Genomic DNA, 18,347 nt, shown 5'->3' on the forward strand with positions numbered 1-18,347 from the left:
AGGAAGGGAGCTGGGAGTGGATTGACAGCAAACTGAACAGGAGGCAGAGTGTGCCCAGGTGGCCAAGAGGGCCAATGGATCCTGGCCTGGATCAGGAATAGTGTGGCAGCAGGACCAAGGAAGTGATTCAGCCCCTGGACTCGGCACTGTGAGGGGCCATGAAGAGCTGTGAGGGGCCATGAGGGGCTCTGAAGGGTTGTGAAAGGTTGTGAGCAGTCGTGAGAGGCCATTAGGGGCCATGAGGGGCTGTGAAGGGCTGTGAAGGGTTGTGAGCAGTCGTGAGAGGCCATGAGGGGCTGTGAGGCACCGTGAGGGGGCAGGAGGGAACTCGAGGGGAATGAGTGGCTGGGAGGGGTCGGGAGGGGCTGTGAGAGGACATGAAGCATGAGAGGATGTAAGGGGCTATGAGGGGCAGTGAGGGGCCACAGCCCTGGCAGGAGGAAGGTCCCTCAGTGTTCCTCTATCAAAGCAAGGTTGTCATACACTGAGAGTTTTCCTTGACTGAAGTGGCTGAATTAACAGGATTTTGAGACAGAAAGCAGAAAAAGCTAAGCATGAGGGCAGGTCCCAGAAACTTGCTCTGCTGGTGGAGACCAGCTCTCCCTGCCCAGGACACCCTCCCCATCCTGGCCTGGAAGGGCTGGGTTGGGCTCTGAGGCCCTTTGGAGAGCAGCCCCCCGCCAGCTGGTGCAGAAAGCAGAGCGTCCCGGCAGAGTCCCAGTGCTTTGGAGGGAAAAATGGAAAGGGATTGGGAGAAACGAGGAGGGTGAAAAAAAGGGGGGTGTGGGGGGAAGAAGGGGAAAAATAAAGCTGTGAGGGAAAAGGGGGGCAGAAAGCCTGGGAAAAAAAGAGGGGAGGAAAAGGAGGCAGGGAAAAGAGTGGGTGCAAAAAGGGGAGTGAGAAAGGGGAGGGGAAGGGGAAAAGAGAGAGAGAAAAGGGGGAAGGAAAAGACAGGGTATAAAAGAGGGGTAAAAAAAAGGGGGGGAAAAAGGGAAGGGAGAAAGGGAGGTGGTAAGGGGGGGGAAAAGGGAACCCCCTCTCTCTCACCCACCTTTGATCCCCGCTGTGTTCTCTCCACCCCTTTCCTCAAATTTCCATTTCTCCTGGCAGGAAACAGCTCTGCCCTCAAGAGGGGAAATCACACAACAACCTCATTGGGCCAGGTAAAGACATGTATAACCTTCTTCTAAAAAATTTTATAAAAAAATTTTATTAAAAAATTTTATTAGGAAAAATATTTAAGTGCCTGTCCCTAGGAGATGATTGGAAATGCAAACAGTACAAATGCTGTTATGCTACTTTAACTCTTTGTAGCACAACCTTTATGTCCTTTTATTTTATTTGAGCAGCTGCCCTTGGACAGCTGTCACCCAGAAGTCTTACTGTTCAGGGATTGTTCGTCTTGGGGCTTCCTTCTCCACACATCATTCTCTCTCCTTACCTATGTCTTCGTTCTCACATATTCACATTTTGTCCCCAGAAATCATCTGCCTGAGATAACACTTCCTAGATCCTAATCCTCAACATAAGGTGAGGTTTGACAGCACCAGCTGACTGTGAGAGGAACAGAGGGAAAAGGCAGGGAGCAGCCTTGCCCTGAGGAGTTCATCCCATTTCTCACTTCCAAGAGCTCTTTGTCTTAGCAGAAATCCTTCCATTCAAATGGAGACCAGAGGTGCTGTTACCTCAGGTCGCTTCTGGCAGGTTGGGCTGCTGGATGCACCCTCTGTCTCTCGGGAGACTGACAGTCCAGGGACATCAGTGCCAAGTTCAGAGACTGATCCAGCTTCTGAGTCTCTGCTTCCAGAACAGCAGCTCTGGGCTCCCTGAGCACAGCTGCTAAGGAGCAGGACAGCTCCTGGTGAAGGTCTGACAGCTCCTGGTTGGTCCTTGCACAGCTCTCAATGTAGTTCTGCCTGTGCTGTCGGTCTCGTGCCAGCTGTGACTGCAGGAGGGACACCTGAAAGAGGCACAAAGCTGAGCTCAGACAAGCCCACGCTGTCAGGACCATCTGTAGCTCCACAGTACCAGCAGTCGGGACAGACACAGCCTGGACCAGCCCTGACAAACACTTGGACCTTGTGGAAGGGAAAGGAACAGGCTCCCAGAGTCCTCTGAACAGAGCTCAGCTTATCAACACGTCAAGTTTCTTGCTGGCCAACCCTTCCCACGTACAACCCTCAGCCATCACAGGTCTATTAGAAAGAGAGTTCCAACAGGATTTACTAACCCAGCTCTGACTTTCAAATCTGGGCCATGAGCCCTTAGTTCCTCCTCAGCAGGAGGGTTGCTGCTTACCCGAGGTACTGGAGAACTGCTCTACTGGAGCACCTTGACAGCCAGCCCAGGGAAAGGGAACAAATTCTCCCTCTCCCAAACTTTAGAGCATCTCACACACAAGCGCAGAGGAATGTGGTGAACAAAGCCCAGGGGCCTTAAAGCAGTGCTGAAGCCTTGGAACTCCTCAAACTCTGCTCTTTCCTGACCCCACGGGGCTGTGCCTGCTGGGCTGGCCGGGGGCAGAGAGCTGCTCCCACCTCCTGCTGTGCAGCCAAAGGATGCAACAGGGTTCAGCAGCTGGAATGAACATTCTTACACTGATAAACCAAACATCCTCAGAGTGCTGAGGTCTCTGACTCGGTCCCACAGCAGGGTGGTGATTAGCACAGCACAGCAAGAGGAGACTGAGGATGGCCTGAAGGCTCAGCTCTGGTGCTGCCTCAGAGCCTTGGACCTCTCCACTGCTAACGGAGGCAAGGGAAAATGGGGACAGGCAACAAAGGGGAACACCATGGAACAGGCTACCCAGGGAACGGTGGAATCACCATCCCTGGAAGTGCTCAAAAAACATGTAATTGTGGTGCTCAGGGGCACAGTTTAGGTTTGGGATTGACAGTACAGGGCTAACAGCTGGACTAGATGATCTCATAAGGCTTTTCCAGCCTTAAGGATGCCATGATTCTGTGATCTTGATATTTTCAGGTGAGTTCCAGTGCTCTGAATTTCCGACCACCCCTATCCCACCCTGCCTGACCTTTAGGCAAGCCAGAGACAAGACCGAGGTGAAGGATGTTGTTTGGTTGTTGCCAACAGGTGCAGGACTGACCCTGCCTGGTGCACTCACTTCCTGACAGCCAAACAAAACTTGGCTTGGAGCATCATGCAAAGCTGTGCCCATCAGGAGAGCCACAGCAGCTTTTGAGGAGAGTTTTCCTACTCCTCACCTGGTTCTGTAGCTCAGCTAACCGCTGACTGCAGTGAGCATGAGACTCCTCCTGTGAAGAAAACACAAGGATTTCATTTTAGTCTGCAGCTTGGTCAGGGCATGGTCTATACTTGACTACCATTAGGTCTCTCCTGGGGGCTGCTGCCACTGGGATTTGCCCTTGTTCCTCTGTATGGCCAGAGCCTCCTCCCACCAAGGAAGATTCTGTTCTCACCTGTCTAGAGGTGGACACTTTGTGCTGGTCAGACTGGGAGAGAGACAATCCACAGGCATCTGGCAGCATCTGATCCCTAAAACATCTCTTCAGCCTCCTCCGCTCACGTTCCACCTGCACATTGGATAGGAGAAATGGTCACAGAAACCTCCCACCAAACAGGGAGCAAAAAGACCTCTGGACATCAAGGCAAGGAGATCTCTGCTCAGAGATTGCACTGGAGAACAGAAAAGGACTCGATGTGGGCTATGGAAGAGAGGCAAGTGTGTGTCTGGGGACAGTGGGGCAAGGAGGGTGGCACTGCAGTGAAGGTGCATTAGTGAAGGCCATGGGGTGCCAGAAGAGAGAGAAAATACAAAGTGTGTGTCCACAGCAGGAAGAAGGAGAGGGAAGGAAACAAGCAGAGGACTCCAAAGTGCCGCCTGGGGAAATGTGTCATGGTTCAGAGGACCGTGAGGCTTTGCAGAGGCAGCAAAAGCCCGTTTTACCTGCTCAAGAGTCCTCCTGAGCTCAGCATTTTGTTGCTTCAGCTCCACCTTTTCATCTTCCAGCCTTGCAACTGTTCGCTGCAGACATTCCAGGCTCTGTGACATGAGTCTCTTCTCTGAGAGCCATGACAGCTGCTCCCCTTCTGCAACAACCTGCTGGGCATTCAGAGAGGAGATTCCATGAGCTGGTGCCACATAAAGGTTAGAAGGGTGTTAGAACCAACATGTCAGGCAGAGTGACCACATCAGGAATGGACAGTGCTAAGGCCCTTCTCCTCCTGGTGCACAGCCCAAAGCAACACCCCCTCTCTCTAGGGGCCCTCCTCCAAATCAGCTTGGAGAATTGAGTTGTTTGTTCTGGATGTGCTTTCTGCTAGTTTTGTTCGGTGTCCCCCATTCTGGTTTTGAGAGAGACTGGAAACATTCATTTCCTATTTAGCCACTTCATAGTTTTACAAAGGTCTGGAGTGTCTCCAGCTCCCTCTCTCAGCCATTCTGTGTTGATTGTGAAGACTTCCACATTTACACCTTCCTGTTAGGGAAGTTATTTGCCACCTTTGGTCATCCTCTTTGACTATCACTGTACATTCTCCTATCTACAGCTCTGTGCTTAGACAACCAAACATGTGCAAGCTGTGGGTGAAGTATGTATTTCTGCAGTGACTGAACACTACAGTTTTGTTCTCTGTTCTCTTTGCCTGTTACATCCTCATCCAGGATTGCTCTGTGGAAAAAAATCACGTTATCAATCAAGCCACGTGCACTGCTCTGAACCTAGTCAGGAGTCACCTCCCCTGTCGTGCCTTTCCTGGTGAACTGCTCCTTGGAGCATCGATAATTTTATTCTTGACACCAGCACTAAACCAATCTCTGTGGATTCAACTGCATTTCCTGATCTACTGCTCTTGCCCAGCTGATCCACATGGACGGAACTGAAATCTTCCAATGTTTTCACGTTTCCTGCGCTTGTCACTTCTTTGCTTCCCATCAACAGGTCACAGGACCTGTCAGCATCCTGATCAGGCTGCCAGTAATATTTCTTAAGTCATGTGTAAATGTATAACGCATAAATACAGGGTTTTCTTAGTAGTTTTTCTCTACATCAGTATACTAATGGAATGCCAGAATACTGGCAAATTCCTGGCAAGGCTGCAGCACAGGCTATTGCAGCTGTTCCACTAGTGGGACCTGAATCAGTTCACCTCGGAGAAATCCACACAAATTTACCTTTGTGCTTTTTGGACAGGGGCACAAGCATGTCCTGAATGAGCAATGAAGCCTTTAACCTGACCAGGCAATGGTATAAATCCCATTCTTTTTTGTACACTGGACAAGCTGTCCCTCAGAAACCTCCATGTCTGAGAGCACCCTCTAAGCTCCAGCAGTGCAGCTGCTCTTCAGCCATCAGTACAAAACTCTGCTGAGTTCACTGCATCAGTCTGGTCAGCAGCTTCCTTTCCTTTCCTTTCCATGCCAAATCCAAGCCACCACGCGTTGCCCAGGCAGGGGAGAACCAGTTCCCCATGCCCAGCTTTTGGAGCAGAGCTGATTTGAACAGCCAGCTCCACAGTTGTGTCAGTCGTTCTGGGCCTGCCAGGAAACATTCTCACAGGTGAATGGTCTCTGCTGGAGCCAGACAGACAGACAGACAAGGCTGCTGGCTGCAGACCTGGCTGCTCTGCCCAAACAGGTCTTGTACTGACAGGAATCTATATTCCCACCTCTTGGAGGGAAACATCATTGGAATCCTTCACGGACGTTTGAGTTGAAATCAATCCCGGTGCCTACCTGCTGATGGAATCGGTCCGTGTCCCGCTCTGAAACCATTCTCTGCAGGATGTCCAATTCTTTCAGCAGAGTCCCTTTGGCCATTTCACTCTTGGTAAGGGCAGCTCTCAGGACTTGGGCCTTCTCTCTCCATTCGAGTTCTCTGCTTTGTGTTTGCTTCAAAGCAGCAGCCACACACTCCAGTTCCTCCCCATTGGCCTTCCTCTCAGCTTGCCATTGTTGGGTTAGCTCCTTCTGCCTTTGCAAGAGATGGTCTCTCTCCTGGAGAACTTTCATCTTCTCTACTACCTCTTCCTCCCATTTTTGGAGGTTTTGGATTTGCTTCTTTAGGGTCTCCCCTTCATCCTTCCATCGCAAAGCTGATGTTAATTCTTTCAGGAGTTCGCTCTCCCTCCTTAGCTCTTGTTCTCTCCCTGACAGTGCCTCCTCTAAATACCTGACTCTGTCTGTTTGGTACTTGATCTCTTCATCCTTTTTCATCAGAGTCTGCTGAATGTGCTGGAAATCTTCCCGAAGAGCTCTTATTACCTCTTCTAACTCCTTTTGGTCGCTTTGAGCCTTGGTCTCTCCTTCTCTCTCAGGGAAGGTTTCTTCCAGCATCTTCTCTTGCTCTCCCTCATGTCTAACCTCTTCATTCTTCTCAGCTGCCCTAAGCTGGAGATTCTGCCAAGTCTTCACTGCTTCTTCTTGGCGCCAGAGTTTTCGCAGAAGGGTTTCATTGTCTTCATCTTTCTTCCTCACCACTTCCTCGAGCAGAGTTATTTGCTTCTGGCATAATGTTAGTGCTACTTTCATGCTTTCTTCATGGAGTTGGAACATGTTCATTTGCTCTGTCTGCTTGAGGAACTCCAAATGGTTCTCCTGCAACATCTGCCTCATTTTGTCTTGATCCTGCTCTAGACTTTTGGCCTGCCTGCCTTCCACCTCCTTCTGCTCTCGAAGGTCCTGGACGTGCTCGTCCACAGATGCTCTCTCTTGATCTCTGGCTTCTAAAGAGGATTCAGCACATTCCTGGTTTTGCATGATGGCTTTAGTCTGCCCCGCTGTCTCCTCCTTTTGCTGTTGAAGCTTAGAGACAGCCTCCTCCAGAACCCAGATCTTTTCTTCTCTTTCTTTCACAGTCAGTGCTATTGCTTGGAAATTGTTTTGCTCAGCTTCATGCTTTTCTTCCTTTTCCTTGCATGCCTCACACTGCTTCCTAAGGGATAAAATTTCCTGCTCTTTTTCCTTTAGTTCCACTTGAAGATGCTGCAGAATTTCCTTCTGCTGTTCAGAGTCTTCTTGTTGTTTTTGGAAGGTCTCAATCAGTTCCTTCTGAGATTCGATCATGACATCCTTTTCTTTCAGTACTGTCCTAGTGTATTCTAAGTCTCTGTGCAAGACATTCATTTGTTGTTCTGTTTTCTCCTCATAGCTCCTTGTTTGTTGCTTTTGGATGTCTATGAGTCTGTCTTTTTCTTTTAAGGTTGCTAAGGTCTGCTCCAGTTGGTCACGGACAGTCCTTAACTGCATTTCCAGGGCTTCTTCAACTTCCTGGATCTGCTTTTGTTGTGACTCAAGCTCTTGTTCTTTTTTAGATAAAGTAAGTGTCATGTTTTCTACTTTACCAAGAAGCTCTTGCAGATGCCCCTCTTGCTGTTCCTTGTGCTGCTGCAAGAGCTTTAACTCTTCCCTTTGAGTATCACACTCACTCTCTCTGTCCTTAAGGGCTGCCCTCAGGTGTTCAAGGCTTGTGTGCAGAGTTTTCCCCTGTTCTCTCTCCTTTTCCAGTTCTTGGATCTGCTGAGTCAGAGACAGAAGCTCCAAGTTTCTCTCCTTCAGGTTTCCTTTCACATGATCAAGATCCTCAAGCAGATTTCTCACTTGTGATGCACCATGTTGTTCTAGAACCATTATTTTCTCCTCCTGGGATCTGATCTCCTGCTCCCTCTCTTCCAGCTCCTTGCTCACCTTGCTGACAGCAGTGCTCTGCAATTCTAACTGCTTCTCCAGTTCCCCTATCAGTTCCTGCTGGGATCTGATCTCCTGCTCCCTCTCTTCTAGCTCCTTGCTCACCTTGCTGATGGCAGCCCTCTCCATTTCTCGCTGCTTCTCCAGCTCCTGTATTTGTTCTTGCTGGGATCTCATCTCCCGCTCTCTCTCTTCCAGCTCTTTGCTTAAAGCAATCCTTTGTTGTTCTTGCTGCTTCTCCAGCTCCTGTATCTGTTCTTGCTGAGATTCTGTCTTCTTTTCTTTCTCTGTTATGTCCTTAATAACCTGATTGAGAGCAGTTTTTTGCATTTCTTTCTGCTTTTCCAGGACTCTCATCTGCTCTTGGTACACCTTCATTTCTCTCTCCCTCTCTGACAGGATGGCAGTCATACGAGCCACATTCTCCTGTAAAGCTTTGCCCTCTGCTGCCTCTTTCTGGAGCATCTCCATTTTCTTCATCTGATTTTCCACTTCCTCATTTTTAATTTTTAAGAGGGACAGTGCAGTTTGGAGTTCTTGTTCAAGGGAGTGATTTGTGTCTCTTGCTGTATTTGCTCGGGTTTCAGAGGCTGTGACTGATTCCTCAAGAAGTTTGATCTGACACTCCAGTTCTTCTTTCTCTGCTTGCAGCCTGTCCCGTTCATGCTGCAAAGCAGGGACAAAAGAGTCAGTCATTCCATCTCTTATGTCTGCTCTTCGTAGCACACCTGAGCTCCTGCCACAGTGGCAGGCACAGGCTGCCCCTCTCTCCCTGCCTCTCGGGGTGCTGCAGACCCTTCTGGGGCCCCCCTTTACGCTGCAGCTTTCCCAGCTCCCTCAGCCAGTCCCAGCTCCCTTTCTGCCCTTCCCCAACCTCTTGGAGCTCTACTCGAATGTTCCTTTGGGGAGGAGCTGCCAGAACTGCAGCCAGGATTTCAAGTCCAGACTAAGCATGACTCAGGCAGTGCCATGACAATGTGCTCTCCATTGGGATGGAAGGGGAGAGCAAAGGACACCAACATTTCCTTTGCTGGGTTTGGGGCAAGAGGGGGTGGTTTTCGACCTCTCCTGTGGAGAGTTGCCATAGTACCATCCCCTAGAGCCCCACTTTCCTCTCTTGAAGCAGCAATGGCCAGATTAGTCTGTCAGGCTGGCTTTCCAATCAGGACTAGAGTTTTCCCTTCACGGGCTCACGTTATTATCTGCATCAGCAGTTTTGTTTTCTCTCTTTTCTCCCCACTGTCTGCTCTCAGATGGCCAATGCTGAACGTCTTGTGACTATTAGGAAACTTGATCCTCTCACCCCTTTTTCCAGATCCAGATATTTGGAAATCTGAAGATGGATTTGGACACAAGGAATTGCCCAGACCATGCAATGTAAATAGAGACAAGCTTGGAAATTACTTTGACTAAAGCTTCAAGGGCAGAAAACTTCAGCACAGAGGAAAAGAAGCACCCTCAGCCCTAACTGGGTTTGAAATGACTACGACATCTTTTCCTCCTCATTCAGAAGAATGCAATTAGAAAAGTTAAACTGGAAAAAGTTGTTCTTTAAAAATACGAACACAAGGTCCAAAATCAGCTAGGAAATGGCCCTTCATGGCATCTGCCAGCCTCACCAGCATGTCTTGTCCTTGCTTCTCTGTGCTCTCCAGTTTCCTTTGCAGAGACTCCACCTCCTGATGCAGAGTCACAGCCTCTTCCTTCCTTGCAGAGGCCTCTTCCTTCAGGGCAGCTTCTAGAGAATCCCTCTTGTGTTCTGCCATCCACAGCGCTACAGCAGGAAAGGGGAAGGGGAAAAGCAAAGCCAAGCCAAACTGATGTGCATCCTGCAGACACAACAGCAGTGTCTTCTCTCCCTGTCTGTGTCACCCAGGCCCTAAGGGCTTCCAAAGCTGACAGAAAGGAAGGAAACTTCCAGGCAGAGAAAAAAGGAAGAATGAAAGGGGCAAGAATCTGAGGAATATGAGAGTGTGTTTGCCCTTCTGCTTGTTGAAAGACCAGGGCTGAGGGCATGGCAGCACCTCAGCCACAGGGTTAGAAGCAGGGAGAATTGACATGGACGAAACAGGGACAGACAGCAGGGGACAGTCAAATCCAGGGTCCCAAAGGAAAAGGAAGAAGAAGCAAAAGTGAAGACTGACTAGGACACCACTGATTGACCAGGAATAGCTGAGAGAGAGTCTGAGACAAGGGAAACAAGGCACTGAGATGAAAGTGCAGTTCTGATGTGCAGAGTGGGCAAACAAAGACAGAGAGAGGAGTGGGGATGTCTGTCCAGCTATGCTATAAAGAGACCAATAGCCCTGGAGGCTCTGGGATGGCCTGGAGTTTGGAGGAATCAAGCTCAGGCATCAAGCTACACCTGAAAGGCACCACCTCTGCACAGGTTCCTCTGTAGCACAGCCAGATGCACTGCCAGCCACACCATCTCTGTCTATCAAAAGCTTTCCCTGGGACTTCTAAGGAGAAGTCTCCTGCTGGTTGTTTTTCTCCTCTCTCATCCCCATGCACTGCACTTTTCCTCTGTGTGGCATCAGAGATGCCCTTTGGCCAGATGGGATGGGCAGTGGGTGGGAAAGGAGAAGCTGTACCTTCCTGGCTTTCAGCCAACTGTTTGTGCAGCTCCTGATTGCGGGCACACCAATGGTCCCTCTCAGCCTGCCTTGTGCTCAGTTCCAGCTCCAAGACCTGTGTTTTCTTCCTGGTGTCATTCTGGAAGAGTTAAGAGGAGCAGAATCACCTCTCAGAGCCACTGCTGGCACAGTAATGGTAGATGTGATCATGATCCTGCCTCCTCCCCGTGGCAGTGAGCCCAACCCCCCCTAAAAGGACTGACACCCACCCTGGCATTGGCACTCTGCTTGTCCAGCAGTGGGACAGGATTTCTGGGTGCCCAGGGCACACATTACCAGATCTTTCTGAGTCTGCTCCAGGTGCTGACGCAGGTCTTGCAGGGCTGCTGCCACTCTGTCCACTGTGAGCTCTGTGGGGAGGTCCCTGGCCTGAGAAGCAGTTAGGCCCACAACATGACCCTGTTCTGAAGAGAGAAGACATTCTGTTTCAAAACTGAATCCAAGGGTCTCCAACAAACAAGGCCTCTTTTTACACAGGAGAAGTGGCCGTGCCTTTGCCATCATCCTAGAGCTTGCCCTACAGCAAGCCAGTGTCACAGGCTGACGTTACTTTGATGACCACTAATGTCAGTGCTGCCCCAAGGATGACTGCACATGCCCTGTGGCTTGACAGGACTCAGGCCTTTTCCCATTCTCATGCTGATCATTTCTCCATGTACAAACATGGAGTTGTGTCTCTGTAAGGATGTCAAGCTTTCAAAATTTCCCAAGGCTTGAGCCAGCCTAAGGTGAAAGGATGAGTCTGTCAGACCAGGATGACCATGAACCACCCCTTCCTCCATCTGCTGTCCCACACATGCTCTACAGACATATTAACCCAGCCTCCCACACTTGCCTGAGCTCCAAGTGACCAAATCTCTGCAGTCACTGATCATGTGGTGGAGAACCAAGTGCAGTTTGTCCAGCTGGGCTCGGGTTTCCTGGTGGGCACTGTTGGCCTGTTGACACTCTGTGGCCAGGACCTCTTCTCTCTTCTCGGAGCTACGGAGCCTCAAACGCAGCTCAAACCCCTCGGCCTCCAGAGTGTGCAGAGAGTCCTTCAAGCTCCGTTCACCTGCTCGCGACTCCTCCAGGGCCTGCAGCAGCTGCTCCTCTCGAGCTGCCAGGGCAGCCTCCTTCTCCTGCACTGCTTCCTTCAGGGACTGGATCTGGAACGTGGGTGCACAGAGTGTCAGGGGCTGGGCTGCTCCTGAGGCAGGAGAGCGGGCAGCAGGGTGAGGAACAAAGGACAAATTCCTTCAAGCACAAGACACACCAGAAACAGAAGGTACAAAGCCAAGCATTCCAATGGAGAACAGTAAACTCCAAACAGGGAAAGGGGAGACAATGGGCATCCTTGATGGTGCTGCTCCAAAACACCAGATGAAGTGTCTTCCCCAGCCTGCCAGAACCACCTCTGTGTCCCCACATTGTTCTGTGCCCAGCACAGGCACAGACTCCATCAGGGACAACACAGGGATGGAGAAGCTCAAAGCAGTCTGCTGCTTCTCCTCAGAGAGCTCCTGCTGGGACCCAGGAGAGAACAGGGAAAAACACAGGCAGGAGACACCAGATCCAGCCTTGGCCTCAAGGTGCAGCATCTCTGGGCAGAGCACAGGAGCAGTGTGTGCTGCCGGAAGGGGAAACCAGTGGGGGCCTACAAGCTGTGGGTGGTATTGTGTGTCCCTGGAGAAGAGGATACCAGTGCATAGGTCACCTGGTTGTTGAGCTCCTGCAGTTCTGTTGTGCTGTCTGAAAGGAGCTGCTTGGCCTGGTGAAGAGCAGAATGGAGCTCAGACACCTGGTTCTGCTGGGCAAGGTTCTTTTCCTCCAGGGTTCTGAGGCTCAACTCCTTCTCTTCCAGACACACAGTTAGCCTGTGGAACAAAGCAACAGATGGCAGTGAAAGGCATTCTTCTTTCTTGGATGCCTCAAGAAAGGGTGGGGGAATTGCCCTCTATGTGAGGCAACACTCTGGATGTATCGAACTCTGTCTTGGGGTGGATGATGAGCAAGTTGAGAACTTATGGGTCAGGATAAAAGGGCAGACAAGTATGGGTCACCTTGCTGTGGGTGTTTGCTACAGGCAGCATGATTAGGAGGAGAAATGGATGAGGCTTTTTACAGGCAGCTTGAAGCAACCTCACAGTCACAGGCCCTGGTTCTTGTGAGGGACTTTAGCTACCCTGACAACAGCTGGAAAAGCAACACAGTCCGGGATGGTCCTGCAAAGCATTGATGACAACTTCCTGTCACAGCAGGGGAGGATCCCACAAGGAATGGTGTGTTGCTCGACCTCAGACTGGCAACAGGGAAGGCCTTGTTGGAGAGGTGAAGTTTGGGGGCAGCCTGGCTGCAGTGACCATGAGATTGTGGAGTTCTGTTGGGGGCAAGGAGGACACAGGACAGCAAGTTAAGATTACAACCATGGACTTCAGGAGAGTTAACTTTAGTCTCTCCAGGGATCTTCTTGAAAGAATCCCATGGAAACAGGCCCTGTAGGGAAAAGGGGTCTAAGAGTGTTGGTTGATATTCAAGGATCACTTCCTCCAGGCTCAAGAATGAGCAAGAATGAGCAAGAATGAGCAAGAAATCTGGCAAAGGGGGCAAGAGACCTATGTGGATAAACAAAGAACTCCTGTCATTACTCAAGTGGAAGCAGGACATACACAGGAGATGAAAGAAAGGTCAGGCCACTTGAAATGAATAGAGAGATTATCAGAGTAAGCAGAAATGAGAAGGGCCAAGGCCCACCTGGAGTTAAATCTGGCCAAGGATGTCAAAGACAGCAAGAAGAGCTTTTTCAAAAGCATCAATAACAAAAGGAAAACAAAGGATAATGTGTGTTCCTAAATAGATGGGAGACCCTGGTGACAGAGGATACAGAGAGTTACTGAGCACCTTCTTTGCATCAGTCTGCACTGACAAGACCATCCCTCAGAGATCTCTCGCCCAGGAAACAGGGGCAAAGGAGTGCTGGAAGCAAGACTTTCCTCTGAAATTCCTTGGAAAGTCCTCCTTTCAAGGAGGATCAGGTTAGAGAACATCTGGGCAGACTTGACATCCACAAGTCCATGGGCCCCAACAGCATGAATCCATGAGAGCTGAGGGAGCTCACAGACTCCACAGAGAGGCTGCTCAAGGTCAGCTTTGAAAGGTCATGGAGATCAGGAGAGGTGCCTGAGGACTGGGAGACAGCAAATGTCACTCTGGTCTGGAAAAAGGACAAGAAGGAGGACCCCCAGAACTACGAGCCAGTCAGCCTCCTGTCAGTCCCTGGAAGGGTGATGGAGTGCCTTGTTCTTGGAGACCACCTCTACTCACATGGACAGTGAGATCAGGATTCACCAAAGGTAAATCCTGCTTGGCCAACCTGATTGCCCTCTATGATGAAACACCTACCTGGATGGATGAGGGGAGAGCAGTGGATATTGTCTACCTCGACTTCAGCAAGGCCTCTGACACTGTCTGTCACAACATCCTCCTGGACAAACTCAGGCAGTGTGGGCTGGATGAGTGGATGGTGAGACGGGTTTGAGAACTGGCTGAGTAACAGCTCTCAGAGGGTCAGTGGCACAGGGCCTGGTTGGAGGGCTGTCACTAGTGGTATCCCCCAGGGTTCAAGACTGGGCCCAGTGCTGCTCATTAACTTGTTCAGCAATGACTGGGATGAGGGGGTCGATGCCTCCTCAGCTGGTGACACAAAGCTGGAGCAGTGGTCAATCCCCCAGAGGGCTCAGCCCTTCAGAGGGACCTGGACAGGCTGGAGAGATGGGAGAGAGGAACTGTCTGAAATTCAACCAGGGCAAATGCAGAGTCCTGCACCCGGGGAGGAACAACCCCAGGCACCAGCACAGCCTGGGGTGACCTGCTGGAGAGCAGCTCTGGGAGAAGGACCTGGGGGTCCTGGGGGAGAACCAGCTGCCCCTGAGCCAGCAGAGAGCCCTGGGGCCAAGGAGGCCAAAGGGATCCGGGGGTGCATTAGGAAGGGCATTGCCAGAAGGTCAGGGAGGGGATCCTGCCCCTCTGCTCAGCCCTGGGAGGCACAGCTGGGGGCTGTGTCCAGTTCTGGGCTCCTCAGCACAGGACACACACGGAGCTCCTGGAGCTGGTCCAGCACAGGCTGTGGAGATGCCCAAGGGATGGAGCATCTCTGGGAGCAGGGAAGGCTGAGGGAGCTGGGGCTGTTCAGCCTCCAGAGCAGACCCTGAGAGGGGCCCTCAGCCATGGCTGCAGGGGCTGCAGGGAGGGGGCAGAGGATGGAGCAGGCTCTGCTCGGGGGGGCCCAGCAATGGCACAGGAGGAACGGGCAGGAACTGATGCCCAGGAAGCTCCACCTGGACATGAGGAAGAACCTCTTTGCTGTGCAGTGACCAAGCACTGAACAGACACCAAAGAGGGTGTGTTGTCTCCCTCACTGGAGATATTCCAGAACTCTCTGCACACAATCCTGTGCCACATGCTTGAGCAGGGAGGTGGGACCAGAGGCCCCACTGTGGTCCCTTCCAAACTTCACATTCCACGATTCTGTTAATCTTGCTCAGATAAAAAATCATGGCCTTAAGATGGCTTCTACCAACCACAGGGATCAGGATGCCTGGTGATACTGACCCCAAAGGTTTCAAGTTCCTGGACCCAAGGTGGAGCTGATGGATGTATCCAGCTCATTACATCACACCTTGTCCAGTGTTAACCCCCTACCTGACAACAGAACACCCCCTTATAGGGGAAGAGCCACTCCAAAAGCCTTTGCCTTCAGAAAAAACTGTAACTGAAGGATTAAAAGAAAATGAAACACAACAGCAAGAGAATGAAACACCTCTGCATGGATGGTTCAGAACTCTGCCATTTAGGAAATGCTTCCAGAGCCACCTGCAGATGCAAAGATTGGAAAGAGGCAACCCATGACACAGAAAGCACAGTCCCACAGGCTTTCCTTTACCTGGCTGTTTCCCTCTCTAGGGCCTTCACCGAAGCCTGAAATTCTGAGTTTTGCCGCTCTGTTTCTTCCCAACGGCTCCTTTCACTCTCCAAGTTTTGCAGACAAACTTTCTGCTCCTTCTTCTCCTGTTCAGCCTCCTCCAGGATCTTCTGGAGCTTCTCAACTTCCAGCATCTTCTGCTTTGAGAGTTCCTGGGCCTCGCTCACATCTTGCTGAGCTTTGTGGGCAATGGCTTTGTGGGACTCTCTGCAGGCTGCAAGCTGAGATGTCCAGTGTCCCACCTCAAGTCAAAAGAAAAAGCAGTCAGAGACTACAGCTTGTTGCTGTCAGCCACATCACAGACTGGGAAGAAAGGCAAAGGACAACTTTCAGTTCCACCCTGTCCCGAGGGGATCAGATTCCCAATGGATACGGATGACTTGTTTCAGAATCTCAGGTGGTCACCAAGGGCATCTGAGAAACCAGTTCAAAAGCAAGGCCAGCAGTAAGAGGCCAGCAGAAATCCCTGCTGGTGACTGCTGCCCAACAGGCCAAAGGACTGGCCCAGCCATCCAGGGCAGCAGCTGAGATTCAGCAGACCAGGACGTGTCCTCCAGAGCAGTGGCCATGGAGCCCAGGGAATGAGGCAGGCAGAGGGATCAGCCCACCAGCTGCTGCTCTGCAAGGGAAAGGCAACAAGGGCACAGACCACCTGCTGCATGACTGTGGGGTGGCTGCTGCTGTTTCACACACCTGCTTTTGTAGATCCTCCCTCTGCTCAAGGAGAAGATTCATTTCCTCTTGGATGCTTTCAAGTTCTTCTTTGTGCCTCTTCTCTGCTGCCTGGAGTTCCCTCTGAGCTTCCTGCAGCTCTGCTTGCAGCTTTGCCTTGATGGTCTGGAAACACAAACGCAGAACAAGTTCCTGGGACCTTCCTTCAGGCTCAGCTTTTTCTCCTTTTTGTCTCAAAATCCCATTTATTCAGCCACTTCTTATGGCTTCTCTACCCAGCTCCACTTGCATTGCAACCCTTCCTTCCTGGGGTTGAGCTCTGGAGCTCACCAGGCTTTCAGTGCCTGCACTAGCCCTTGCCTCAGTCCCAGGACCTGCATTTTATGGCCTTGGTACTGCCCTTCACTCTGTTCCCTGGCGACTCAGACTTACCTGCCCCTTCTCTTGCTGTTCTTGCATCTCCTGCCTCAGCTGCTGGACCTGCTGGCAGGCTTGGCTTAGCTCTCCCTGAGTTTGGAGCAGTGTCTCTAGTAAAACACTCTTCTCGTTCTGCTTTTCCAGCAGGACCTGCACAGAAACAAAGAGCAGACGGGTTCACGCTTCATACAACACGTGTGTGTGAGGACACAAGGGCTGATGGGCTCACACCTCCTCAGAGCACTGTGCTGCTGCTGCTCTCCTGGGTCCTTATCTGCCCACGGGGAGACACAGCTTCCCAAGGGAGACTGGCACCATAAATGTGGTCCATCCATGCCTGAAGCCCCAAGAGACTGTCAGTCATCTCCCAGGGGAGGGTGGCATTTCCCTGCTGTCTGGCTGTGCTGCTGAGGGTGTCCCTCCTCTCCTGCCCTGTCTGCTTGTCTTTCTACAGCGACTGTTGCACCTCGTGAGCAGCAGAGCAAACACAGAGCTCCTGTGGGCTGAAGGGAGCAGCTCCCTCAGGAAACCCATGTGTTCTAAGTAGGAGGTTGGTGAAAATTACTTCAGTTTCAAGTTCTTCATCTGCCTTTGGAAAACACTGACATTCCAGGGACACACTGTCATCCCTGAGCACTGCCCTGGCATTTCAATACCTGCAGACACAGCTGGGGGTGCTGCTGTCCCCAGGCAGTCGGCACAAAGAGCACTTTGGGGAGGACACAAGGGAGGCTCTCAGTGTATGACAGGGTTGCTTTGGCACAGGAGATCAAACTGTGAAACTGCTTCCCAGGAAGTGACTTAAAGCACAGCCCAGAAGACATCTCTGGGTTACTGTTCAGAAATATTCCAGAGAAGGCTTTAAAAAGATTTTTCTCTAGTCATCATTCCTGCTGTGCCCTCCCCATTCCCACAAAAGAAAACCCCTATCCATCCTCCTGGGGATTCACTCCCACAAAATCAGTTTGGCTATAACCACATATTAGAAAACATCCCAAGGGGACCGTTAGCAGAAAGTGAAGATGCTCTGAGGTGAGTCTTACAAAAAACAGAACACAACAGCAGCACCAAAATCTCAACTGAAAGTTGACGTTTCTGCCTGGCTTTCTATGAGAGGTCTCATTCCTAGTCCTGAAGATAGCCCTGTTCACCTTTCACCCCTCCAAATGCAATGTAGAAGACATGGAGGACATGCTCCACACAGCCTGACATCCTGCCATCTCCCACAGCTCCAGCCTTGCAAAAACACCACATCAATTCTCCTTTCACAATCTTTACCTCCTGCTTGGCATTTTCCAATCTCGTTCGTTCCTCTTCTTGTTGAGCCTGCAGGGTGGCAACTTTCTGTCTCATCTCAAACAGAATCTTCTCATGCTCCTCTTCTGTCTCTGCCTTCCCTTTTTCCCATTCCTTCAGCATCTTCTGCATCTCTGCATGGTGCTCTTCCCGTTCGCTTGCCTGATGAGGGGAGGAAAAGCCTTCCAGCTGAAGTGCCAGCCAAGCTCTTCACAGAAAAATGTGAAGCCTTATCCCTCCCACAAACCCCAAACTGAACAGAGCACAGGAGTGGCCTTCTGCCCTCCAGAAATCCTGAACTATTACCACAGAATTTGACAGGAGGGTCAGCAGGTGCAAGAATCATAGAGTCATGGAATCCTTTCTGTTGGAAAAGATCTTTACGAGCAATGAGTCCAACCACTAAGACAAGGAGACGTCCCCATGCCCCCTCTGCTGGCTGCCTGTTTCCTGGCACCTCTCTCCTCAGCCTTTCTCTCTGCTCTCAGGGTCTCTCTGCTCAGAGCTCCCCTCCCTTGCCAGCCATGAGCAGGTGCAGACAATCTGCAGGGCGAGGAGGGGGCCCATGGCCCAGTCACGAGGACTGAAGGACCAGGGACAAGGGGCCTGTTCCATTTGCTTCAAGTCCAAAGCTGATCCCTCTGTCCCCTGGGCAAGGGCAGAAAGAGAGGAACCAAGTTCCCTTGACTGCAGCTGGCAG

General features: G+C 51.1%; 1 protein-coding gene across 9 annotated transcripts in view; it reads right to left on the reverse strand.

Moving 5' to 3' along the window:
- Positions 1 to 1,202: 1,202 nt before the first annotated feature.
- The window catches only part of CEP250 (centrosomal protein 250), a 29,159-nt gene continuing 12,014 nt past the window's right edge, over positions 1,203 to 18,347 (reverse strand). For 7 of the 9 annotated variants that reach the window (XM_027708491.1, XM_027708489.1, XM_027708486.1 and 4 more), the window contains 14 exons: positions 17,630 to 17,809; positions 16,367 to 16,501; positions 15,956 to 16,099; positions 15,224 to 15,504; positions 11,999 to 12,158; positions 11,138 to 11,450; positions 10,579 to 10,706; positions 10,261 to 10,381; positions 9,286 to 9,440; positions 5,717 to 8,332; positions 3,929 to 4,084; positions 3,441 to 3,554; positions 3,225 to 3,275; positions 1,203 to 1,960 (listed from right to left, as the gene is read on the reverse strand). In XM_027708491.1, the coding sequence (XP_027564292.1) occupies positions 1,682 to 1,960; positions 3,225 to 3,275; positions 3,441 to 3,554; positions 3,929 to 4,084; positions 5,717 to 8,332; positions 9,286 to 9,440; positions 10,261 to 10,381; positions 10,579 to 10,706; positions 11,138 to 11,450; positions 11,999 to 12,158; positions 15,224 to 15,504; positions 15,956 to 16,099; positions 16,367 to 16,501; positions 17,630 to 17,809 (4,833 nt within the window). In that variant the 3' untranslated portion in view covers positions 1,203 to 1,681. The remainder of the gene's footprint in view (positions 1,961 to 3,224; positions 3,276 to 3,440; positions 3,555 to 3,928; positions 4,085 to 5,716; positions 8,333 to 9,285; positions 9,441 to 10,260; positions 10,382 to 10,578; positions 10,707 to 11,137; positions 11,451 to 11,998; positions 12,159 to 15,223; positions 15,505 to 15,955; positions 16,100 to 16,366; positions 16,502 to 17,629; positions 17,810 to 18,347) is intronic. The other 2 variants (XM_027708488.1, XM_027708487.1) reach the window with 2 other exon arrangements.

The sequence above is a fragment of the Neopelma chrysocephalum genome, unplaced genomic scaffold (assembly GCF_003984885.1).
Source record: "Neopelma chrysocephalum unplaced genomic scaffold, ASM398488v2 Primary Assembly neopelma1_96250, whole genome shotgun sequence".
Classification (NCBI taxonomy): domain Eukaryota; kingdom Metazoa; phylum Chordata; class Aves; order Passeriformes; family Pipridae; genus Neopelma; species Neopelma chrysocephalum.